Source organism: Microchirus variegatus (assembly GCF_963457635.1).
Source record: "Microchirus variegatus genome assembly, chromosome: 17".
Taxonomy (NCBI): domain Eukaryota; kingdom Metazoa; phylum Chordata; class Actinopteri; order Pleuronectiformes; family Soleidae; genus Microchirus; species Microchirus variegatus.
Genome location: NC_139818.1, coordinates 449,940 through 477,714, shown reverse-complemented (window position 1 = coordinate 477,714; position 27,775 = coordinate 449,940). Strand labels below are relative to the sequence as shown.

General features: G+C 39.4%; 2 protein-coding genes across 2 annotated transcripts in view; one reads left to right on the top strand and one right to left on the bottom strand.

The window, feature by feature from the left end:
- LOC310939456 (multiple C2 and transmembrane domain-containing protein 1-like) overlaps positions 1 to 14,732 on the bottom strand; it is a 104,530-nt gene extending 89,798 nt beyond the window's left edge. Inside the window, exon 1 of the mRNA XM_083904221.1 lies at positions 14,166 to 14,732. Coding sequence (XP_083760347.1) covers positions 14,166 to 14,705 — 540 coding nt within the window. The 5' untranslated portion in view covers positions 14,706 to 14,732. The remainder of the gene's footprint in view (positions 1 to 14,165) is intronic.
- Positions 14,733 to 14,750: 18 nt separating this feature from the next.
- fam81b (family with sequence similarity 81 member B) lies at positions 14,751 to 27,207 on the top strand (the record flags this gene model as incomplete). Its single annotated transcript, XM_083904220.1, has 10 exons — positions 14,751 to 14,899; positions 15,537 to 15,626; positions 20,046 to 20,099; positions 21,219 to 21,426; positions 21,567 to 21,685; positions 24,463 to 24,592; positions 25,235 to 25,341; positions 25,502 to 25,613; positions 26,084 to 26,264; positions 27,086 to 27,207. The coding sequence occupies 10 exons, from the start codon at positions 14,751 to 14,753 to the stop codon at positions 27,205 to 27,207; spliced, it is 1,272 nt and encodes a 423-aa protein (XP_083760346.1).
- Positions 27,208 to 27,775: the final 568 nt, after the last annotated feature.

The following is a 27,775-nucleotide window of genomic DNA, read 5'->3' as shown; positions in this document are numbered from 1 at the left end:
AGATCTTTGGTTAGTTTTTCTTTTCTTTTCTCAAAGGACCTAAAAATCTAGTCGCTTGATTATCGGACACTAAAAGTATATCAGTTGCCAAATAATCTCAAAAAGTAGTAAAGGTTCTATTTTCAGAGCTTTTTTGAAGTGCGTTCACAAATGTGTCTGTTTTAGGAGGCTCTTAAATTAAATGTTATTTTCTTGCAGAACTAGTTCAGTGAACACTGAGAGGGAAAAGCTTGTTATTATAACTTATTATTATTGGCAGGTGCAGTGAACTATAGCAGTTAACTGACAATGATGTGAAAGGATTTTTGGAACTTTTGGTACGTTATTGTCTCTTTGACTCAGTTTAAGAAGAAAAATCAGTTTAAGTGAAAACCAAGTCAATAGAATTGTGACAAAAGCAAAGTCATACATACACACACACACACACATAACTTATAACTTTCTCAGATCTCATCACCATTAGTCCAAACACAGAAACCTCTTCAAAAACATCACTGATGTGGATCTTTGTCAAATTGAAACCGACAACATTAATCTGCAAGTTCTCTTTTATCATTCTTGGAAAATGTGGCAGAAGCTGTTGAGCAACCATTGAACTTTGCTGCTGAGTGGATTCTTCCACACAGAGACGCCATGCTGACATAGCGACTTTTTCTTTTAACTTTAATTGTAAAAACAAGACGGCCTTAAGTAAATGTGCGATTAAGTAAAGGCTATTAATGTGTGCACTGGTCAGCAACACTGCAGATATTAGTGCAAACACAACCATCTTTTGCATTTACCAGTATTGCATCTTTTCCTGTAGAGTGCATGTAGAAGTGTAAATGTATAGGTCGGTCTCTTCTTCTTCTTCTCTTTTCTCACTTTCATTATTGTGCTTTACTTCCTCCTCATTAAGCCAGAATTGTTCTCACCACAACACCGCAACGCTTCTCTCACCCTAATCTGGAAAGTTCACAATAACAAGTTGTGTTCATCCCCACGGTTAGGGTTAGGGTTAGACCAGGGTTAGGGTTAGACCAGGGTTAGGGTTAGGGTTAGACCAGACAAAGATGGCGGCAGCTCAGCCGTCAGGAACACTGAAGGTTTCACAGAGTCACCGGCAGAAGAAAGAGAGAGAGTGCATGATAGACGCATTTCAAGTTACAGATTTTATTCTGACATCACAACTTCAAAAGTTCAATTAAGGTTGAGGCTAGAATTACAATCACATTACAATAAGGGTGTTCCTCAGGGATCTGCTTTGGGAACCCTTAGATTTTCTAACCCTAACCCTTGGAAACACCATCCTAGAACCGACTGTTCTCTCATTTCATGTGTTGTTGTCTCAGTATGACACTGATATCAGAATATAGAGGTCAGGGAATGCATCATCACAGTCCTCACAGCGACAAATATATATATGTACTGTATTATTGTTTATACTTGTGTGCGTGTGTGTATGTGTGTGTTTTCCTTTATTACAACAGTGTCAGAGCCGAGGAAACGACAGCTGTCCCTTTCATGTGTGAGCCTTGTGTGTCCATCAGCAGTTCTTATGACCTCAGCAGCTGAGCTTTGTCCAACACAACACAACACAACACAACACAACACAACACAACACAACACAACACAACACATGATCACAGCTTGGAACGCGACACAAAAACACAAAAACAACAGTCCATTTTGCTCACATCTATCGAGGGGAAATAAAGCAACAATCACAAGAGTTTTCACAATCCCTTCACACAGACTTTGGGAAACGCTTCACTCTTGTAGTTTTGTACATTTGGTGATTGAAGCTTTTGTCTCAGCAGCATAACCTTACAAACAGCACTGCCATTTATACACACACACACACACACACACACACACGTGTGAATTCTATGTCCTTATAAAATGAGTCATGCTGTTTCTTTTCTACACACTGATGTACATATAAACAAATCCCTATTCTAGCCCGAGTCTCCACTGTCATGTCTGCACCACTGAACCCCAGGGCGTCCACCATCTGTTTATTACTCACACACACACACACACACACACACACACACACACACACACACACACACACACACACACACACACAGTGGACAGAGGACGATAAGAATGTCCCTGTCATGATTATACTGAGCAAAATAACTGAGGTTAACAAAGTTGTTGTAAAAATAGCAAAAAATCTGAATTTATAAAACAAAAACATGTGACAAGCCTTTCAAATATCACTCACATGTAGGGCTGAAACTAACAATTATTATTCATAATAAGCCGTTTAAAGGAACTGTGCTTGTAACTGGAAGGTCGCTGGTTCAAAACTATATATAAATATATATATGACAAATATACACGTTAGATTAGACACAACATTAAAACCAGTCGCCTGTTACAGTGAAATGGTCTATTTAACACTTTCAGCTGTGACACAAGCTTCTCTGCAGGTTATTTCTCCTCCATCACTCAGTTTTATCAGTGAAGACGATCTCAGACAGACACAGAACAGAGAGAAAACAGCAGGTTCTGCTACAACGGTCAGTTCATTTATATTCACACCTCATGACATCGACGCTGGGATTCAAAAATATAATCAATGAATCAAATGCAAGCAGCTACTGGGAGTGAAGTCCCTGAGTTTTGTTGAAAATCTTCTCACCCAGCGTGGAACAGAGTCGCTCTCCACAAATCAATGCAACAGTCGATAAACAAATGAAGCTTTTTCGAAAATGTTCTGCCCTTCGGTCTGATTATTGTTCTTTGCTCTCCACCTTCACTTTTTACCTCTCATCTCAACCTCTCGTCTCTGATTAGGAGAACAATTTTAGTCACATAGTTGGAGAATAATGTCTTTGAAATGACTCAGCACAAATGTGTTGTTAACAGCTTCATAGTTCATAAATGGTCTAAAACGACAGTATCAGACTAATATCACTATTGTTATATACTTGAGTTTTTGATATCGTAGCAGACACAAAAAAGTCCTTAGTTCCAGGACAGAAAACTCTGAGAGAATGCACACCTCCAGTTCTCCAGTGTCAAGACGCTGCCCTGACATTGGATTTATATTCAACTCAGTTGCACCAAAATCAGCTCAGTCAGACAAACATAGCATCACTTCTGTGGTGAAGGTAAAGAAAACAACAGGTGGAGATGTAAGTGCAGGTGCAGCAGCAGGTCAACACCATCTCATATAGGGACATATTTTGCATGTGACGCTCATCATCATCATCATCATCATCATCATCATCATCATCAACTACATCAACAGGACAAGTTATAGACAACAACAAAAAAGCCAATATGCAAACACCGCAGCCACAGAGGCTTTCAATGACGAGGAGGAGGAGACGCATCAGACTTTACTCAGCAACCAAAGGACGAGCACTTGGATCTGTCAACATCATTCAAGGTCAGTTTCACATACAGTGTATTTACAACACAGTGCAAAAAGTCGTCTTGTTTTAGCAAAGCTATAATGAACTTTCAGTTTCATTATTTCTCACCCACTTAACTGGAAATACAGAGGAAATATGTACATGTAGTTTCAAAATGAGACATTTTGTTTTTCCTACTATTTCCTATAAATATATGCTGTAAAATGTCTATTACAACACGTTTCAAGACACTTACTGACAGTTTGCTAATACATAAGACCAACTTTCAGTCACGATTCCAATTCAAACACCAAAACAACAAAGCTGGTGGTGGCCATAGACTTCTACACAGTACTTTGTACATATATATATATATACACACATACATGTATGTATGTATGTATGTATGTATGTATGTACAAATACACACATATCACCTGTTCAGTGGTCTTGTAACTGTATACCAAAAGTGTTCACGTCTGAATTCACTGGCCTGAGAAATATTCATCAACATATTACCCTCCACAGAGGTCACGTCCTCATTAAAACCAGGCTAATTCTGACTTTTAAGCGTCGCACGAGCAGCAGTCTTTGGGTCATAAACGCGTCTCGGCCTTGAAGGTCTCATGAACATAACACTGTTCAATTTGTGATGAGGCATAAAGTGAATCTAAAATTTAAATGAGGTGTAGTCCATGAAGGAAGTTCATCACAACATACACTGACAAGGAATTATTCAATCTTACTGGGTTTGAAGTCACAGTCTGTTACTTTTTGTTGATTTATCACCTGATGGAGCTTCACACGTGGACTTTTCTGCTGCACCCAGTTATGCAATATTTACCACAGTCTGTACATTTGCATGAAATTAGTCGGACTAAAACCAGACATAGTAAATGACAGAAAACCACTGATACTAATGAACTTAAAGATCAGAGTGCAGCGCAGTTACACACAAGATTAAAGCATTAATAATGCTGTAGAGGAGCTTCAGGGTTAAGTTAAGGTAAGAGACTGGAGAATGATGTCTCAGGTGTGTCCTCACTAAGACACAAAAACAAGTCAGTGTGTGCGTAGGTGTTCATCCCAACACCACGTGTCAGCCGGTGTCAACAGCAGATGTAAACTCTGTCGGGAATCGTCGCCTGAGCTCAGCGTCAGACACCAGAGACCAGGCAGCTCACTCATGTCAGGCCAACAAATTAACACATTTGTGGGTGAATGTGACACAGAGAAGCTGCCAGTGAGAAGCAGCAGCTATACGACGCTTCTCTCACCCTGAGAATGGAATCAACATACAGATATAACATAAAACTATGTTGAGACAGAGAACCACGAGAAATAAGAGAGATAAAGAAAAAGACGGTGACAAATGAGGTAGATATGAAATGAGCAGATGGTAAAAAAAAGGGGAATAAAAAGTAATGTTGTCACATGAGTTTATGGAGACTATGGCCTGTGGTCATAATGAGGACTTGGAAATAGCAGCCACCTGTTATCAGTCAGTCCAACACATAGTCTGACAGACAGACTCAGAGACACCACAGCATTACAGATCGCTCTGATCTCATTAAAGTCTAAAATAGAAAGCCATAATCAAAATAGCAAACATGATTTTAACGATAGACGAGATGAAATTCATTATAATTTAACTGCAGTGAGTTTTTTTAATCACTTGCATCCATAATGCTGCATTATTGCCATCTTAAAATTAACTCCTATATATGGCATGCTTCACGATGCACAGACTGTAAAAATGTAAATACAGATCAGCAGCTGAGTCGTGTTTGGGATGTTTATTTCTTCTTTTTGTTTCCACAGTTGGAGAATGACTCAGCACAAACGTGTTATTAACCACGTCACAGCTCAATGGTCTAAAATGACTTTATCGGTACATTAACCCTAACCCACACTAAAAAGTGCTGTTGTTCCATCCCTAACATTAACCCTTCATATTCTTTCTACATGTGGATGGAACAACATCGTCCACTGGTTTTTATGGTTGTTGGACTTCTTTTCTTGAAAACATGAGCGTCCTCTTGTATTAAACTGTCAAAGTCAACTGTGAGTGAAGTCAAAGTGCCACTGAAACATTCAGTCATTTCAATCCACACTGAACTCGACCTCTGTGTTGTCAGAGGCAGCTGTCGTCAGCAGCTCCTGAGCAGCTGGACAAACCTTCTCCACACTGACTGATGTCAAACATTTATCAGATAAAAACAGTTCTGCTTTGAAACAGACGATTGCTTTGCTCATTCCTTTCCCTAGTGTGTCAGGAAACCACCGTAGCCTTAGTGTACCACAAAGGATGTAAACACTCTCATTACGACTTTTCTTCTTCTTCTTTCAGGTCTTTAATCAGGTTTTTATGTGAGCATCGCTATCTTTCATCATAAGCTTCAGAGAAATGGTGGCAAACTCCATAAAAAAGGCTCATTTTAAGGCAATTACAGACATAAGTGTATGTTAACATACTGGACCTTGAACATATTCCAGAAAATGAACACTGAGTCATCGTGGCCATGGTAAAGGCAACACCTTACCTTTTTTTGTCTACAGAGAACTTGAAAAGATCTAAATGTCAACATCGAGAAGAAAGAAACGTCTCAGTCTTAGAGAGACATTCTGCACGAGTTGGATCAACAGAATAATGAATAAAGCCGTGAAGACACTGGAATCTGAAGATGCTCTGACAGAGGAGATGATAGAGGAGCTTCAGGAGCTGTTGACCAAAGAAACAGGAGGAGAAACTCTTCAAGAGCTGAGAAGGACATCAGGGCAGCCATTGGGAATCGACGAACACAAACATCAGGATATGGAGGATGAAGAAAAATCACCGGAACTGGAAAACTTTTCTGAAACATCCTCCAAAATCAAGAGCAGCTCCTGTCACAGCAGCAGACAGCGATGTCTCCAGTGATGCAGAAACAAGGAAAACAAAAGACGTTCATCAGATCTCATTTATGCAAAATCCAGCTTCAAAACCCAGGAAGTAGCATATGAGGAGGCAAGGGTGCAAGTGGATCGAGCAAAATATGAGGAGGAGGCTTCGCTGATGGAGATTCAGTGAAAGAATGAAGAGGAAATGAGAGAAAATGAACATCGGAAAACTGGAAAACAACAACCTTCATCAGTATCAGACAGACAAATGAAGAAAAAGGTTAAAGGAACAGGAACAATAGCAAAAATGAAGAAATACGTCAGTGACCTCATGCATCCACACATCACGTCTCATCAGTGGCACAAACTCGAAGATCATGTGAATGAAACCTGTACAACCTGCAGCTGCAGTGAACACATGGACAAAGCACTGAGTTATATTCCTGCTGCAGTGAGCTTCAGTCTGATTTATTATTTAGTATTTTCAGGTCTGGAAAACATTTGTCAACATTTTGTGGACGTTATATAGACCTAACAACTAATGAATTCATTAAATTGATTGTGAAAATAATCCTTGGTTGCAGTCCTTCAACTAAAATGAAACTAAAATACATTTACAAATAGTATGGCTGCAAATAGTATTTCAAACATAAAAAATAAACTAACCTGCATAAAAAAATTAATGGGTCCCATGCCCATGCATGCCCACACACACACACACACACACACTCCAGATGGTGTCACTTATATAACTCCTAACTTTGGAGGCTGACTGAAAATGAGCCTCATAAATATCATGAATTCAACCTCGTGTAAATTCTAGGATTACTGTGATTAATGTGATCACTGTGTGGTGAATCACAGAGAGTGGACAGTGATGGAAGATAAAAAGCATCCTTTTTCCTCCAGAGGTTCACATCAGCTTTGCACCAGCAGGTGGCACCAAACACATGCCAAACTGCAGCAGCACAAGAAACAAAGCATGACTTTTCCTTCAGTGAACCATCACAGACGCTGATTTACTCAGTGTCAGATAAACAATAATCTCATTCAGAGACGGGAATAAAGTCATGATGAGGTGAATCATGTCTGACCACACACACACACACACACACACACGCACACACACACACGCACACACACACACACACACACACACACACACAGTAAAATAATCTAATCTCAGACTCTTCTAACACCATTGTAAAATGCCTCTCAGTGTTCCTGCTGTTCCACAACTGATTCTTATATCCAGCAGTGATGTTGACCACTTTATTAGATACACAGGACATTTAATCCCTGATATAAACAGTATATGAAAATGGAGCATAAACCAGTGTAGGAATGTTTATAATCTGTTATAGTGAGATGTTTGTACTCCACATTTAAAAAGCACTATAAATATTTGACTGCTAACACAAAGTGCACTCTTTTTTCTAAAGTAAAGTAAAGCTCCAGCTTCTAATGTAGGTTCAATATTATTTTAACATGCACCAGTGGGATTAAATGGGCTTTGACATACGCCTGTCCCCGACTCATACTCTACCACATCACCAGCTTTGCTGTCTCTGTCTCTGTCAATCAATACAGTGGCTTTTTAGGCGATTGCATAGACTTTCCAGTCAAATAGTTCTAAACCTTCAGAGTCTAACCTTTGCCAAAATTCAGAACCTTATTCAGAAAATAAAGTAGTGTTTTTGACTTTCTGTTATCACACGTTTCCTGGCTGGATTTCCAATATATATAATGATTTATTTTTTTAAACAAAAAATAAAAACAATGAAGTAGTTTTTTCTCCGTTCAGGAGGAAGTCAAGAGTGAGGTTTGTGACTGGACAACATTAACATTATCAATACATGCTACACACACACACACACACACACACACACCTTCATTGATCACAATGACCCACAGAAACATGTATGACTCCATAACTACTGGTGGAGCTTCATCTTTGCTACAGAGAGACTCATTTGCAAATATTCAATATTCCCTCACCGCTGAGGAAGTGAGGTCTGCATTGAGTTGCAAATGACCTCAGCTTGATTAAAATGAGAAGCAGGAAAACAAAACATGCTGCAGCTTTTGTGTCTGTGAAGAACGACCACGAGGTTTTGGTTGTCCGTCCGTCCGTCCGTCCGTCCTTTCATCCTGTGAATCTGACCTCTTTATAAACGCTGTCATCACTCAGGTGCTTGGCTGTTACATTCACACAATGTTTTTGTTTAAGCTCTCAACCCTTTAACACCGCAGCCTTATTTATCCTTATTTATTGGCCTATTAATCCAGAATAGTAAGTACTTGTATATAATATCTGACAGTTGCCGTTGACTGCATGTTAAAAGAGTGTATTATTAACAGTTTAATGAAGAAAACAATGGAATTTTTCTGATACCACAAACCGCCAACAAGTGTGTCGCCAGTGATACGCTCAGTGTTAAAGGGTTAAAACTAGAAAATGACACTGATTCATCTTCTCCAAACACGTATCTGCTCAATGATATTCAGCAAATGTTACAACTGACATCAGAGGCTATTGTGGGATGTAATCTGTGATTAGAGCTCATAAAAACACACACAGTGTCAACAGTGTGGTCTGACTCCACTCATCGATGCGTTATCGCAGCATTAAGACTTAGAAAGTTATAAAGTCAGTTCAATCAATTGATTTAACAGCTGACTCATCTGACATCACCATGACAATCACATCACTGCTTTAGGCCTTTGTGAATGTTTTATGTAGAGCAGACGTTCACAGTGACGAGTGTCCACTGTCAAAGTTCCAAACCCAAACCTTTAACCACCGCTGTCATCAATCAATATAATTCCCATAATATAGAAGTACAAATACAAATAATACAAAAAAAGCAACTTTTACTCCACTACATTTCCTCTAACTCTCTTTGTGACTCGTTACTACCAAATAAAATCAGAAGAAGAAGAGTTGATATTTTGGTCTGTATTTATATAGAGCTTCTCTAGCCTTGATGAGCTGCTTCACACTGGGTTAGGGTTACAGGTTACAGACCCTAACCCTAACCCACAAGCTTCCAGTTGAAAGGCAACTCTCTCTACCAGTGATCCACCATGGCTCAACCTTAATGCCTCACTTTTATATCAGAAAATGACTTTTGATACTTAAGTACAGTAAATTGATGTGGCTTAATAATAATACATTTTGTTTTTTTCATATTCTGTGTGCATCACATACTTCCAGTTGACAGATTTTTATTTGTAGTGAGAAAAATGGAGTTTAATTTGGATGGTTTTTCAAAAACACCCACAATGCAGCAGATTAAAAAATGCTGATCACTAATCTGTATGAATAATCTGTGCCTCACACAGCATTTGACAGAGAAGCAGGAGGAGAGCGGCGTATTGGAGGGTTTACTCATGACTAAAGAAGATAATTAGTAAATGGGATTATTGGATAAGTATTATTATTATTATTATTGGTGGGATTATTGGTTCATTATTTGAATATTCACTACTCAACACGAACATCCTGCACACAGACCAAATACACGCTACAGATATTGATTATCTCTCTCTCCACGTGATGGTGAATTTGAAACAATCCACTCGGAGATTATGAAACTGTAACACAGCACACACACACAGTATGTGACGTTTCAATCTCACACACTGACACCTTCTAATCCAGCAGTGTGTGCTTTCTTCAAACTAACTTCACCACCGTCTCTACCTTTACATTTTCAGCAAATGTTATGGACCAAATAACAAAAGCGTTTGATCCAGAAATGAATCAATAGATTATACAAAAATGAAAATGATTGCAGCTCTGAAATTGCAGCGCTAATGCTCATCCTTACACTGTAGTACATAGACATTCACAGCCCTGGTATCATGACATGGTGCTGTAATAAAGACAGAACCTGAGGAGGAAAGAGTGGATCCTGCTGTAATAAGATCGAGGAGCAGGGAAGCATCAGTTCTGAGAGTAAACCAAAAGTCAATCAGTTTGTCTCACACTGGCACTGCTAAGTCATTTAGCCGTCTACATTTTCATACTTAACCTTATTTAAGATCCCAATCTGACCTCAGACTAGAGCGTGTGAGTGTCTGTGAATACCTGCAAGGAGGGAACACCACAGCTGAGGGAAACAGCAATGTCACGGTGCAAAGCTCCCTCATTGCAGAGCACAGATTGTGCGAGAAGATTTGTTGTTGTTGTCAAGACAGAGAGAGAGAAAGCTCTTGTAAGGATAGTGTGATCATCAGACTGAGGACAGATGTCAGCGACAGAACAAGGAGACTAAGTCGCTAAGGTTGGTGAGGTAAGGTTGGTAAGTGATGGGAGGACAGGAAAGCAGAGCTTTTATGGGGTATTGAATATTTCCCTGCTAAATTCTAGCACGACAAGCACACTATGTGTGAAAAGTGTCATCAGTAGTTGTCATCACGGCAGAACTCAGACGTGTGGTTGAGCAGAAAGCAGGAAACAAGGTGAAAGTTTACATCTATTAACATCTGTCAAACTTTCTGCTGCATGATTTTGTCTCGTTGCACAGACACCTTTCGAGGTCAGTATCAATCATTTGCCTGTCAGTGTCTGTTAGCACCGATCCCTCGGGTTTGTAATGAATCCTAATTTCAGCTGTCAACAGGACACTTCCACAACGAGGCCATGATGCTGCTCTTTTTGTCTTCCAGCAGGAGACGCACAGGCCTGATTTCAGGGTCCTGCACCATGTGCCAACATCTGTAAACTATCATGGTTCTGAGATCCTCGCAGTAAACACTTGATGCCCTACAGTATAAATTTGTATTCTTATTATTTCTTTTGTTGTTGCTGTTTTTATGTCAGGAAATAACCCCTAAAACTAAATGATCAACAGCAGCTGAATCCTGAGGCTTAAGGAGAAGTGTCAAAGAGCCATTGTGGATCAATGGCTGCAACAATAAATCAGTTTTTAATCAATTATCAATGTAAAATGTTTTGATAATCAATCAGTTGGGAATGTTCTCCTAACAATTCAATCAAGCTTGTTGTGTTTTATAGCTGTTTACATCTGAATATGTTCTGGTGTCTTTGATCCACATGACAAAGAAATAATTAAAAGTGATTCAATTTGGTTTGCGGGCAAAATAAGACATTTGAGAACATCATGATCTCCAGGTTTGGGAAACATATTCTGTATCATTGAAATAATAGACAGATTAATCAATTATGAAAATAATGTTTAGTTGCAGCCCTACAGTATATGAAGCCCAATGTACTGATGTATTTATGTAAACTAAGACTTAAAAATGATTAAAATCATAAAAAATATATTTGTTGGTTTTCAGAACATTCTCTTCAGAAATCCCCGTAGTTCAGCACTTTCTGAAATACTTGGACCAACGTTTATTACCACTGTGGTGGAGCTGCTTCTCTTTCTGTGTCATAGCAGGTTCATCTCATGACTGTAATAAACACACTTAACTCTGTCACAATCATTTTAATTCATTACGTCATATTAAGTTTCTTCTCTCTCATTATTTACTCTCACTGAGGGAGAGTGAGTCTATTATGTTTCCATCCATCCACTCATCTTAAACCACTTTTATTCTCCGCACCAGGGGGGGGCGCTGTGACAATCTCACCTGACATTTACCCAATAACTGATCAAAATGTCTCATCACATCACATCAGCTCACTTGGAAACACAAAGTACTAAAAAAGAACCAGGAACTATCGCTAATGGAAAAGCAAAAAAAAACCTACGAATGGAGCTGGAACTGTGGTGAAAAAGCCACACAAGTTTTCCTTGATTATAAAAGAATCAAAGCTCATCTCTGTCTTCACTCACATCACATCATCTTTCATCTTATCATCTCTCATTATCTCTCACATTGATTTCCTGTCATTACCCATCATGCCCCGTTTTCCTCATCTCTCTCTGTGTAACGTCGTTACATAACAGATTCATACTGCGCTGTATATCTTACATCAGTGATTATTCATGCTTTCTGACAACTAAAGAAAACACTATGTGCCGGAAAAGAGAGAAGCTGCCGTCAGTGAGAGAATCATCACTCTCCTCTTTACAAGCACATGGAAAATCCCACAAATCAACAGCAGATGCTTGGATAAACACAGCAACAACAGGAAGCCGGTGGCGGCTCACAGTGCAGAGTGCTAAGACTTCATTTGACCAGGGAGATCCCTGTGTATTATATTATTATTATATACAATTCAAGGTAAGTGCTGTGATGAATGTGCTCAATCAATTTCAGTGAAGTCATTAATACTTTCTCTCTTTCTTTATATTTCCTCTTGGTTGAGTGCAATGGACTTGTTGAGATTTAATGGACAGCAGATCTCTGGCATCACTTTGCATTTGTGCGTTCAATCACTTTCAGACAGCGATCTGGACGAGGCTCACCAGCAGTTCTGGAACATTTCAAAGCGTGGTGAGATGAAAAGCTTTCCAATAACTGCGGCGCTGATGGACTTTCACACATGCTGCACTCTCTCTCAAGCCGCTCTAATATTTTTATTTCAACTTCAGCAAAAGCATAAACTGTGTTTAGTGACATGACATATAGTGGGTTTGTCCATCAGCCTGTTGTTATGTGCATTTTTTATGCATAAACAAACCCTGAATGGAAACACAGAAATGAAATACTGTCTTTCACCTTTAGGTGTCACTCATTCTTACACACGTTATCTTTAACAGTCGCATGTCCATGTGATAATGTTTGAGCCATTTCGTGCCCCTTCAACACTTTAAACTTGTTATCATATTGTCTGTTAATACAGTTTGACTGTTGTTTTATTCTCCATATCAGTGTTCTAACCATCTTTTTATCAGGAGACCTACTTTATAAACTATTGTGACCACTGCTCAAAGTGGCTCAGTACTTCTTAAGTTTACCATTTTGAGTACCAGTACTGGTTTTATTAATTTTAGATCTCATACTCTACTTGTGTTATCTGTTCAACTCAAAAACAGATGTTTGGTAAATTAATTACAACACCATTTCATAAATAGACAAAAACCACGACTACAAAGCTGGAAAAATCTCTCTCTTTTCTGAACCACCTGTGGGTCCTGAGCTCACTGCTTTGTATTATATATTATGTAACTGATATATAAGGTCTCACTTTTCATCTCAAGGGATTTTCTATTTAAATAAAGCTTTTGTGTGCAATAGTACTTTCTCTTTGTGTGTGATATTAATCTCTATTGGTCTGATACCAGCTAAAATCACTGGATCAGATAGTGAAGCGAGTAAAATACGATACACTTAGTAAAAGCTAAATATGGCACATTACATTAATGCTTTACAAAACAAAGGCTATAAAGAGAGATGTCTGCCTTGTAGTGGCTCGTTATAAGTCTGTGGCAAATGCATCAACATGTCTGATTAAAGGCTTATTTATTTTTTTAAATAAAGACTTGGACTGAATGTTGATTTTGTATCCGACACAAAAAGTGTCACCGAGCGAACTCTTTCTTAACTTCTCCTACTTGTCTCTACTTGTATATGTTGATATTATTTTGTCTATTACTCAACTCATATTAATGTTCTATCATCTTTTATTGGACAGAATGTTTTTTGGGGATGTATAAAGTTATGTTCCTGACTCTGTGTGTGTGGACAGATGAGGGAAAACACCAGTTGTAAATGTGCAGCACTGCTGCTTACATGAAAACATGAGGAAACCCTGAGAAGAAAAGAGGAACAATCCTCTATCTAAAATGACTAAATAGAGGAAATAGCCTGGTTGTGATGGTATATGAGGGATCATCATGGTGTCACTGATGATGATGATGATGACACAGGCCTTCATTTGCATGTGCAGCTCTTCCTCTACATGAGTAAAGAGAGCAATAAAGTGCTAAATCACACTTCATCTCTCTGTGTCATTTACACACCAATCACCTAATTCTCTTTAGAAAACTCTTTCTTTTTTCTTGTACTCACAGAATCACTCGCGTCTTTACGCAGCTGTTCCTCATCATCTCGCATCACCGCGGCCGCGTCCACCACCACCAGCCTCTCGAAGCACGCTGAGCCCAGAGAGGAGCTCTTGTGCTGGTACGTGATGAGCTGGGACAGTTTGGGGCTTCCGTGCGCCGTCAGCTCGGGTTTGCTCCCCGTGGCTCCAGAGGCTGCGCCGAGCGGATGGAGCAGCGGATGGAGCAGCGGCCGTCCGTCCGCGCTGGTGCCGGGGACCGCATCGCCTCCAGTGGACTTCTTGTTCCCGTCACAGCGGGCCGGCGTGGAGAGATTGGGCTGCGACGACGAGAACACTCGATCTAACTGTTTCTTTTTCCTTTTAAACATCCACAGTCCAGACTCCTTCTTGCTGCCCTCCGCGCCCCCGGCGCCGCGACGCTCCGACCCCAGTTTAGGGCTGAGCCACGGCTTGGTTCTCTCCTGGAAATTCTTCCACATCCTCCGCTGGTAGGACTCCTGGCCCCTGGAGGTGTTGCCCTCATCCTTGGGTGATTTCTGCTCCATGGTGCCTGTACAGCAGCCGGCCAGCCTGAGCTCACTCTGATGAGGATGGATTCACAGTTTGCTGCAGCTGATGATGAAGCTCACACCGCACAGAGCCAAGGAGACCGCGGTGTGATGATGAAGATGATGATGAGGATGATGATGGAGGGGGTGTTAGTCACACGAGGAGTCTTACAAAAATGCCGAGTGTGCAGGCAACACTGGAAATGTCTCTCTGTCTCACACACACACACACACGCACACACACACACACACTCTCTCTCTCTCACACACACAGGAGATGTGTGTGAGTGGATGAAGTTGGAGCACGTGCAGTCACCTGAAATAAAGATGCTGTTATCTGCTGCGCGTGAGTCGCGTGCTCTGCCCGCTGTGCTTAAAGGTTTAGCTAAACTTCCTCTTTTATTTCTCCATTCAAATACAGGCTTGAGGAGTTCACTGCGCCCCCCACTGGACAAAATGTGTCACTTGACTTAGATATAATCAGTATGCTGCTGGGTTACATAACCATAACCAGCCCCATATTCACTGAGCCTCCTGGAGATGTTTGTTTCACAGCTGTGAGGAAAAACAACAACAACAAGAGCAGAACACAGCTCCACGTTCACTGAAACTCAAGTATCTGCAGATACTGATATGAAATTGATAAAGTCATTTTAGACCATTCAGTCTAATGCACATCTTATCCTAATTCTGATCTTCCTGACAATAACAGTCCAAATAATCACATCATTGTTTTTTTGTTTGTTTTTTTCTAATGAAATGAAACTGATTCGTCACAACAAAAGACACGAATTGAACAAGACTCATGTTCTGTCTCCACCATTTTAGCAGCAGTTCAGGAGGTTCACAGATGAAGGACATGAGGCAGATGATCCGGGAGAAGCTGAACGAGGAGGATTACATTTCTGTGACAAACACGTGTAATGTGTCTATAAATGACCAACTTCTTAATCAATAGTAAGCTAATGGAAATGATTAAAAAACAGCAAATGTAATTGGTAACTGAGCTGGGTTGAGTCTGGAAACTGAAGAAAGTGAGTGCGTATAGAAACTTCAAATAACAAGGAAATCAGAGATAGCAAACCCCATTCACGCAACAAGCCTCTGGCGGCCTCTGTTGGTCATATTGGCAAGTGCAAGTGTGGAAGCACAAACAAACAGACACACGGAGCCACTAAAAACAACACTTGATAATGTCAAGTGATAATGTCAACACACAGTGAGCATAACATGTCATGTACATAAAGGCATACGTGACTCATCAACAATAGCCAAGCACTGGCTACTCTGAGGTGGTGGGAGAGGGGCCCCCCCAAAATCAAATTAGGGCCCCATAAAGACTTTGGCACAAGTATGTACAAGTTAAAAGAATAAATAACCCAGAGACTGAACCCAGGTACAGGTGCTTTTGTTCCAGAACCAGACCTGGTCTGTCTGATTCTGAAGATTTAAAAGACTTGTTTTTCTTTTGTGTCGCATTGATGCCTCTGCACGCTGTCGCTTTGCCCTCTGTATGCACCCCCCCCCCCCCTTTGAAATCTTAGCTTGAAAATCACAGTAAAATAGCAGTTCTTGAAATATTCAGAGCAGCACATCTGGCACAAAAAAAACCTGTCATGTTCCAAGTTAGAGCTGCGACTAAGCACTACTGTATTTTAATATCTGACTAATCTGTCGATTACTTTCTCCATTAATCGAGTAATTGTTTGGTCCATAAAATGATGATGATGATGTTCTCAGATTGTTTTGTCACAAACCAAAATGTTTCAGTTTTTATGATTTGACTTTGTCAAATGGAGCACATAAACCAGAAAATATTCACATATAAGAGGCAGAAAAATCTAGATTAAAGGGACGTGTAGTATTTATGGGTTTATATAACCCCAAATCCACTCTTTTATACATATTATGTGCTCCTGCATTGTCTAGTCGCTGTATAATAGTTTTTGTTTCATTTTCGTAGTGTTTCAAAAAGTCATGTAAAATAACATGGTCGCGGGCCGCGGTTGCATAGCCACTGTTAGCAGAGACGCCATGTTTCTACAGGAGCCTGTAAGGACAAACGCGAGAGAACAAATCAAGCGTCTCTTTACTTGTAGCAGAAGTCCCGCCTCCTCTCTCTCCGCTTCGTCTGCTACGGCCGTGGTGGCTCCGCCCTCTCCCTCGCCTCACGAATCTCATCTGCTGACACGGAGAAAGACGACGAGGACGACATTTGACCAGCTGAGGACACCGTAGCGCTCAGGGAAGGGAGGGGGTGAGCAGAGCAGCAGGTCTTTGTTGTAAATTTCCACCTCTCCTCTAGATGGCACTATAAACTACTTACTTCACCTTTAACTTAGTCATGGATTCATCGTTGCAGTCCTAGTTTAAACCCTTTCAGAAGAGATATTTATTTATGTGTATCTGGGTCAATCCAGAATACTTTCTTGTGCCACAACCTTACAACTGCAGCCCAATATCATTTCATACAGATCCATGCATAACTTAGAACATGCTGCTTACAAATATATAGATAGACAAATTATAGCCATGAACCAACGACAGAGGTAATAAATTACAATCGTGAGTCCACATGTGGACAAGATTTAACATCATGCCTCATGTGGACAGAGCTGATTAAATTTGACTTTGAGAAAGTCAATTATAAAAGGGGAAGGATGAGATTAACATCTTTCAACTACACAATCAGAGATGGTCCAAAGACACACATGAGTCACATGACTCTGGCATCATTTGTGGGAGTGTTGAAGGTGTGAGTGGCTCTCACAGCGCCCTCTGTTGATAGATTCTGGCTGATTTATATAGAAGACAACTTCATATTTAACATCTGACCCAATCACATGTTTGCTTTATCTTAGGATTGCTCAATATCTAATCCATCCAGTAAACTAAATCACTTTAATTACACCCCCCCCCCTCAGTTAAGTAGATGGGGATGTGAGCATGTGAGCCAGACTATAGTGAGGATAAGTGATGAGTGTGCACTGAGCAGCCTTTTCCTTTCCTTTCCTCTTAATGATGCTGCTGCTGCTTCTCCACTTGATCAGAGACTAAAGCCACAGTGTTTGTGGCTGCACAACTACACACACTCCTCCACACACTGCAGCTAAGGATCATTGTCATAATTGATTCATCGGTCGATTACGTTCTCGATTCACTGAGTAATCATTAGGAGCTCTATTTTCAAAACATAGTTTGTCTCACGGACTTCTGTCCTTAGACCCTCGACCAGGGTCAGGAAAAACTACCAGGAAAAAACCCTTATAACAGGGAAAAAGGTAGAAACCTTAGGGAGAACCACAGGTGAGATGTTACCCAAAACATACAATACACAATGACAAAGAATAGGAAGTAATAAGTCTTTAAATGCCAGGATCATCTGGATCACTGGGTTTGTCACAGTCTGTAGTGAAGACTGTTGTGATCAGAGACTTGATGATAACAGAGTCCTCTTTCCTGTCCTGACCTCATGTCACTGGTGTCAGCAGAACTGTAAGAGATTAAACATCACTTGACACTTTACACATTTTAGCAGCTTATGTTTGCACTGCTAGCAGGACTAGCATTAATGATGGTGGTTGAGTTAGCACTAGCATTAGTGGCGTCTAATAATGCTAGTGCTATTACTACTTTAGAGGGTTTCCCATCCTGGTTGGGAAAAAAAACTGCAGTAATCTGCTCCAAGTCACTTTTGTGATTTCCAAACCGCTTACACACAATTTACATTGTGTCAAACTTGTGAGAACATTGTTCACTTTTATGTCCATCACTTCCGTTGCCCTCGGCTATAATTTCGCTTATTTCTGTTCCATTTTCAATCTTCACCCCCTTTTCTGCAGCAACTCAATAATTCACAATAAGAAGTGGGATGATACCTAAAAAGAAGACTCAAGCAAGTATTTCTGCTGTGTCTTGCCGTATTGACTAAAGGGTTATGTCATGTTAAGTCAAATGTGTCTGCATTCGATCAATACTGCTATTGCATTCAGTTCACAGCAACATGACTCACAATGTGGGATAATGAAGGGTATAGGTAAAAACATGACAAGGCCATTTTCACTTTGAAGCTTTGACTCATTTCCTTCATGATTAATTCAGTCCAGGCTGAATGGTCAATGGGCTGTAATACAGTAATAAAAGTATTGTATCATATACTGTGTGCATTGAATCAAGGATTCAGGATTGGGTAATATTCATTACTGCACAGCTGAAATAATAGATATCCAGATGTACCTTTCTCTGTATTTTCTGTTGCCAAAGAAAGTAAATTAAATAACATCATATATTAGCTGCTCTGATTTCTAATGATCAGCATTGGCCATTTTTGTGTTTTTGGCCCTGAATGTTCTGGTGCTCCAGTGCTAATGTGTCAACTCGACTATGCATAAGAGCGAAGTGATTTGCAACCAAAGTACTTCACTGACACAGATAAGTCAAAGACGTGCATTTGCATGTTTACCTTGGAATATTTCCAGTCATCTAAATCAAAGAAAGTCTCTCCCAATGCCTGCATATTTTTTTTTATGTCGAGTCATGAACCATATTAACCTGCATTTATGACTCGACATTACCCTAAATATCAGGATTTACTTCCAGTTAGTTTGAGTGTATAATGTTTATTACACTGCAGCTGAAATTCAGTTCAGGTAAAGGATGAAGATTAATCATCATTACCAGTCTGTAGAATTTAGGGAGATGAACTGAACATTATATGAATATGTTTTAATCAATATATGAATCATATTAGAATCACAATCCTTTTGCTCCTTCAGAATTAAAACCACCACATAATGAGCAACAAAAAACATTTTACATGAAATATAAACAAGACAAGAAACATATCCTTGATTATGAATTGTGAACAAGAACTATGACCTTTTAAATTCTATGACAATAAATATAACTGAATATTAAATTTAGTATTGCACAACATGACATATTAAACAATGAATAATTGTAATCGGATGTGAATCATAAGTAAAAAAAATCCACTGAATCCTACGTACTGGTCCTGGAAACTAATGTTTACGTCATCAGAGAGTCTAGTTTGTTAAGTTAAGCTGCTTCACTGCACACAATGAAATTCACTCAGACCACAGTTACCAAGTGACAACAAACACATGAACACATGAACATAACAAATGAAGAGCGTGCCTGTAAGTACTGTCGAAAGAAATGAAGAAAGATTGATTTCTTATATATTGTTAAGCGGAAACTGCAAAGCTTTCCATTGATTTTAGTAATTAAACATCATTTTACAAAGTAGTGCGGTTGCATTAGAGACACAGCTGAGTAAAAAATAATGGTAAATTATCATGTTTTCTTTTTCTTTAGGGAAGAAGAAATGTCATACGAGTTCAAATCAAAACCTCAACAGAAAGACCGCAGGTAACTTTGCTTATTTAATTACTCAGTTTTATATTTAATGCAATCTAGCATTTAGAGGTACAAAGAGTAATTGACGTTTTGCATATTTAGCTATGACTTCATGCTATTTGGTTCTGGTTTGTGTGTTCAGGCTATTTCAGACAGGAGATGGCAGCCTCTATTAAACAAGGCCCATCCCTATTACTTGTGCAATAATACCTATGGGTAGAAGTTCCCATGTATTGCAGTAAACCCTGCAGTAAAAGTGATCAAATCAGCTCTAGGTAACACAACAATCGTGCAGACATGAGCAGCAAGAGATCAGGTTTGAGAATGACTCCAGGGCCTGAAAACAAATACACATTATCTCATTCTGTCTTCATGATACGTCTGTGGAGATGAACGCTTCAGTGAACCACACTGTGGAGCTTTTTATGTGATCCAATGCCAGAAAAATGTCAACTTAGCAGTTGCAAAACATCCCCGAATTATCCTAAGAGGAGCCCACAGAGGACAGGATGATCCATCCCATGTCCTTCACTCGAGTGTGAGGCAGGAGATCTCTTTAAATCTCTTTAAAAAAACAAGAAAAAAACTCATTTGTGTCCTCCTCAGTCAGGGTGGGAATCACAGATTCAATACGATACCAATGATATCATGATACAGCGATTCTGTGATAACCACGATATCTGTCTAGCAAAAGAAAACAACAAGGTCATAAAGTCGATGTATTGAACGTGGACAGAGCATCTGTTAACGTAGATTTCTCCACCATTATCCCGCTGTAAACTTCCAAGTTTTCTTCTCATTCATTTGAGCGCCACTGTGAGGAGACATGAAGTAACTACACCCGGCAAGTGAAACTGCAGGAACTGTTTACTTTAGAGCGAATTCATTTATTAATGAAATGATCGATATTTGCCCTGGCATATATTGTACTGCAAGAGGAAAGATGACGAGATGTCACCAAATTGATATTTTGATCCTCAGTAAGTATTAAAAATGTGTCATTCATTTATATATGTGTCATTTATTTAAACAAGCCCAAAATGAATCTCTCCACGGGGACAATGAAGTGGATACTATAGTAGGAACTTATTTGCTTTACCATTCAATGCTTGGTTTTACCTCATGATGAAGGTCGGATGTCTTGGAGGCTGGTGTGGGCGGCCAGGAGAGGGCACTGGCCACGCTACTGGAGCAGGCTTTCAGCATCAAAGAGGAGGTCACGGCAGGTCTTCTGTCCACCAGGGGCTCCGTCCAGGTGGAGGCACTTTCCCACAAGCTGCTGGAGAGACACATACTGACCGTCACACACATCGTCAAGCAGCTGAGCATGGAGATACTGGTATGCAAATGATTAGATTGTGACGCTCAGAAGACTGTGGTTTTGCAGTTCTGGTAATCTAATGCTGGCTTCATTAGTCGTCCATGTGGGCCTTGGAATGTCTTGGAATAGTAAACAGAATGTGTCTTTGTTTTGAGCAGGCAGTGGAGAGACAGCTCGTCCAGAGGGATTCTGTCACCTCTGGAACCACACGAGCTGTTCAAAGCTTAGACCACAAAAACATGGCTGGCATTGGAGATCTGAGAGCAAGAGTAGCCAGGTATACACACACACACACACACATTTTTAATCAGATTAATCACAGGGTAGCTGTGGATTAATCACGATTAATCACGATTAATTACCATTCCAGTAAATATGCCCAAAATAAAATCGAATTTTCTCTTTATATTGTTGTAGGAACGGAGAGATAAATAAAGTATGTGAAAATATAAATGTAAAGAACAATAAAATACTGTAAATAACTTGTAAAAACCTATACAAACTTAGTAAAAAGTAAACATTACATTGTAAAGAACCCTCATTATAAGACAATATAAATAAATAGAAAAAATAAAATACTGTAAATAACTTGTAAAAACCTATACAAACTTAGTAAAAAAAATAAACATTACATTGTAAAAAAAAACCACATTATAAGACAATATAAATAAATAGAAAAAATAAAATGCTGTAAATAACTTTTAAAAAAACCTACACATTGCACTGTTAATAACTCACATTATAAACAAAATATAAAGTATAGAAGTTAAATAGTTTTCTTACTAAACTCACAGCAGTAAATTCCTCATCAGCACTTTGAAGCACTGCTTCTACTAGTTAGCGTTAGCATCAGCTAGCATTCTGACGCTAATGTTAGCTGCTGTCTGTGTCCCCGTTAGTTAGACAGTGACTGTTAATGTTATGATTATATCATTATCCACTTACAACTGTGTGTCTTTCTTTCTTTTTTCTTCCTCTTCTAACTTCCTGATTGATAATTCCTCTTCATTTTCCTTCATCTTCACACAGGTTAACGTGAGGAGACGTGGGGCCTCTTTAGGGAGGTTTACTACTGACATGTTATTGTTGTTTAATGGAGACGGTGATGCAGCTGCTCACTGATGCATTTAGGCTCTGAGTGTCAGGAGCCCCTCTATCGACTCAGGGCCCCAAACAGTTGCCCTCCGCCTTGCCTGTTCATAAACTGCACGTCTACTCGTAGCGCGATGAAAGTGAGAAAGTGCGTTAATGCGTTAAAAAATGAACGCGTTAATTTCACAAATCAATCATTTGACAGCCCTAATTATTAGTTTGATTAATCTCTGCATTTTTCTAGATGCAAAATCATACAAATTAATTTAGTATAAAATCTACATATAGACGTGTATTTCATATAACAAAATGAAGCGCACTGGTTTGAAGGTCAGTCACTGACTTGAGTGGGATATTGACATTTATTGACCTATTGGCTGATTTATAGTCCAATAAAGAGTATGAAGGAAAGGCCTCACATACTCAGTCTAATGACCTCTTCCATGTTGGTAAAAACAGAACAGGTCAGAGAAGCTCTTTGTTTTACCATCGTCTCCAGGGAAATAAACCTCAAATTACAACACTCACAACAATTCAATGTGGACTTTTAGCTCACATCCACACAGATATTATTCTTCAAAAATACAAAATAACACAATGTTAGATCTCAAGTCACCTGGTGACTTTCATGCACTGCACACAGGACGGCATTTGTTTCATGGTAAGACGGATGGAGGTGATGCCAACATTGTACTAGTGAAGCGAGATTACTGCAAACAGGTTTTGAGTACGACTTAAAGATCTCTTCTAGTCAATGATGCAGAGATGTTCTGTAGATGTGACCAAGAACCAAGAATTATGTGCACAGAGGGACACAGCAGTGCACTGACATTTTCCCCTCATGATACTTAAACGTACCTTCATGTACTTAAAACCACTTTTTTCCATTTAAGGTCACATTGAATCCCTCAGGTCTAATCACTAAAAAACACAATGTACATTGTTGCGGAGATTTGATTATTAAGTGAGTCGACCAATGATGGAGTTTCCTGGAGTCAGAGATGAGTTAAGTTGAAAAGCTTTATTGGAAGCAGCTCAGATCTGAGGAGAACTGAGACAATGCCGAACATAAACCAAGTATGTTAACAGTTGGGCATCCTCTGTCAGTCTGCCTGTGAGTCCCAGAGTTAGGATACTTAAAGGTGCTTCTTCTGCTGATACATGGAGCTGACCTTGGGGAGGATTGCGCAGTAGCATCAGTCCTCTGCCCCAATCCGGTCAGGCTCAGCGAAAACATGAAGAGACTAATTCTGTAGACAACAGTGCTGTACTGAGGTCAATGTGACAACAACAGTTTCAGCAGGCGTTGTCCTGAAATGTTTAGGCTTGTGCTTAGGAATGGGAGCTGATAACTTTAGAGAAGGCCGAATAATATTTTTCACTTACATACATGTTTTTGAAACTTCTGCACACCTGTATATACTGTTACTACCTATAACCTCTTTTACATATTATCTTTCTTCAATCTGTACATACCATCTTATATATCTACACTCATACCACTCCACTTTTCACCTACTTATTCTTGTATATAATCTCATATTTACACTCTTCATCGTAACCACATGTACATATTTGTATCTATACCTCACTGCTATGTCTCTCCGTCAGTTGAAAGAGTGTGAGACTAAGATGCTGCATGGGACAGACTGTCTGTGTGAATCTTAAGTAGATGTATTTTATCGCTGCCATGTTTCGTTTGTGTTTGTCAATAATTCACCTCCAAATTCAAAGAGACAGTTAAATGTGTTTGTTCAGCACTCACAGGGATAAAAGTCTCTCTACTTAAGATTCACCACAGCTTCCATTAGTTGCCTTGGAAAGTATTGATAGGGCAACAATCTATGGTCTTTCTTTCCATCTTGTTGCTTGTCTGGTTGTCTGCCATTTTGGCTTCTTTAGTACAGAGTTTAGTTCCTCTTCCTCTCTCACCTTTCATTGGAGTCTCTCTATCGCTCTCAGGTGTGATGCCAGCATTGTGAAGCTGAGCGTGGACGTGAGCTCTGGAGGACGACAGATGAAGCGACTGCAGCAGGAGATAAAAGACCTCAGAGCAGCTGTCCATGGAAAGATTAAAGAAGTGGAAGTCAAGGTGAGCGATGGTGCAGCGTTAAGCAGTTTTAGGATTTAAGGGATGAATTTTGACTGAAATTAAAATGATGAACAAAGATTTTAAAAATAGTCAAGGTTCAGTGTGCAGAAACCATGGGTTTTTAATCCATTACTGAATGAATCAACTATTTTAGAGTTTTTACAATAACTAAAACAAGCTTTCTAATTCTTCAGCTTCTTTGTGAATATTTTCTGGTTTCTTTGCTCCATCATTCAAACAGAAACATTTTGGTTTGTGGACAAAAACGAGACTTTCACTAGTTACTTACACAGACTTTCAGTAGAAGAACCCAGTTGTTCATTACAGTTCAACATTACAAAACATAGATTATAACACATACACACTTTCCTTAATCTGAAGCTGCTCTAAACACACACACATTCTCTCAAAGAGCATGAACTCAGCTCCGTTTGTGGGTTAGAGTTTGGTGGTAAATTACTGACGGTCAAGCATCTTCATGACCATAAGGATAATTGAAAATGCAGAGAAAGTGGGTCATCACTGTTTTTTCACTGACTCGCCTCAGGGGGAGGTGCAATAACTTAATGAAAGCATGAGTCAGCAGAACTTAGTAAAAAGGGTAAAGGTGAGTTCATGTGACTGCTGTTTGTCTTTATTCAGCTCCATCGTGACCTTGGAGGACTGAAGACGTCATTGACAGAGATTTCCCAGAGTCAAAGGAACGCAGCGTCTGATCTGAAGAAACACATCCAACGACTAGAAGACAAGTAAGTCAGTGGCTGATGTAGGATCGACTACAACAGAAACAGCACAATGATTCACACATCGTTCATCATCGTGAATCATCTTAGCAAACAAAACACAATAGACGATCTCTGGTAGCTTTCCACTTATAATAATATTATAATAATAATGACTTTATTATAGGATGTGGAGCGAGTTAAAGGAAGTTAAAGAACAGACAGATTCACTGAAGAAGTGGACAGATCAAGAACTCAGCGTTTCTCTTCACAACAACCAGCAGCTACATGAAAACATGGTACGACGAGTTTGAACAGGACTCAAGTTTTCTCTAGTTTTTAAAATAATTAGACTTGATTTTGAAAAATGCTAATCACATGTGAGATATTATGAGAAAGTTGCACAAGCAAACGGACAGCATTGGGTTATTAAAGTGTTATAAATGAACATTTGTAACTTTGATCATAATAAAATTTATGGTGCAGTGTTTAAATATAAGGACGAAATTAAAAAGACTAGCAGTGAGTGTGCTTATATAGGAGTATATAATCACTAAAATGAAATAAAAAATCTTTGGATGACATAGCCTTAGAATATTTGAAGTCTGAACTTGGAATGTCCAAAGAAACTGTCTCACCAACCCTGACATGGGATTCTAAGATGGCTGCCACAAAACAAACACTGCTACTTTAACTGTTCATATCAGATCCTGAAATGAGAAATTCTGGTTTTAAAAAAGGCTGTAACTTGTGTGTGTTTTGTGATCAGGTGGATGCAGAGTCCAGACTGAGTGGACAGATGTTTGCTCTGGAGCTCCATGTGGATCAGACTGAACAGAGTCGAGCGGATCGACTGAAACGCTTTGAAAACCAAATCGGTCTGAGGATGATCTCAGTGGAGAGCGGCCTTCATCAGGAGCTGCAGCTGCTCAAACAGGAATATCACAAAGGTGACGACCGCCCTCATTCATGAGTAAACACGTGCTTCACTGTGTACGGCTGCAGTGAAAAATACTGCACTAATGAGTCACACGTTTACATCATTTATCTTTCACACAAATCCAGCTAATTACAGTAGTCAGTGATGACTCTTTAAATAAAGCATGTGTACGTTTGAATTTTGTTGATTTTTATTTATTTTCCTCCAGCTGATGAAATAAAACTGTTTAATGCCAATAAAGTCAGTCATGTAAAAGTTTGTACAAAGTGGCCGATTCATGAATAATAATCAGCCAAAGGGTTCTCAGCTTTAACGTAAACAGACCCAAACAACTTCAATGTCTAAACTTCACGACCTTTTCTTTTACACGACAAACGTCCTCGAGGAAAGTAACAAGTCAAAGTTATGGAGCAGCTCAACTCTGCATCGCGCTGTCGTCAACATCCATCCTTATCTCATGCTCTATGTTCAAAGTTCAATTACAGCACTCGTCTCGCGCTCACGTCTCCTCACAGAAGAAGAAGCCTTCTTTATGAATCACTGCTGATTTCAGAGCAGCAGCCATTCATCCACCGCTCTATTTCACAGAGAGGAAGATAAGACTGAAGGAGATGTTCAAGACAGGATGAAACTAATACATAATTGATTACTGCTGTAAAAAATACCTGTGCTGAAGAAACTGCTGCTCGAGTGTGGTTTTAAAACAGAACATTCAGAACAAACAAGGAGCAAATACCAGTGATCAGTGTGGACTCAAATTACCTGTGGTGTATTAATCATTTCAAACTATGATTGATGCATTTCTGTTGTCATCATATCTGTTTTGCACAGGGTTCCAGTCGGTGCACGACGCCATCGAGTCCCTGAAGCAGATAAGTGACGTTAAATCTCATCTGGACAAAGAGAAGCTGCAGAACGAGATCAGGCAAATGTGCAGCAAGGTCGACATCTGAAACCTTTTTTAACGTCACTGTCTATCACAGCTAATTCCTCCTTAATGAAGAAACAAATCCTGACATTTTGCATCAAAAGACAAAAACAAAACATCATTTTCATTGTAAATATGAGGCCTGTAATTCTGGGCAATTACCTAGCTTTTGAATCAGGTCATTGAATAAAAACAGAGGGACTAAATTCTAATTAAAACTTAATAATAACTTTATGGTTTTAAGACCCACAACACTGTGATTTGAAGCATGTAGTGGCTTCTTTGGAGCTTCAACTTGCATCATTTCAGATAATCCCTAATTTTGAAGATAAAAAACATTTTTATTTGCTTTTGTCAGTAACTGTTCGTCTTTTCAGGACTTTTGCTTCTATATATAATAAAATGGGACTTTAAAACAGTAAAAAGGCATAAATAAACTAACTTGGGTTATTGATAACGTGATCAATGTAATGTGATTTTACTGAGCAGAAACAGTTCCTGCCACATCTCTTTGGGGGAATTTGGCCATTTGAATTGAACATATGGTTGTTTTTTGTTCCAGTCTCTGATGAACTAATCAGAACTAATCAAAC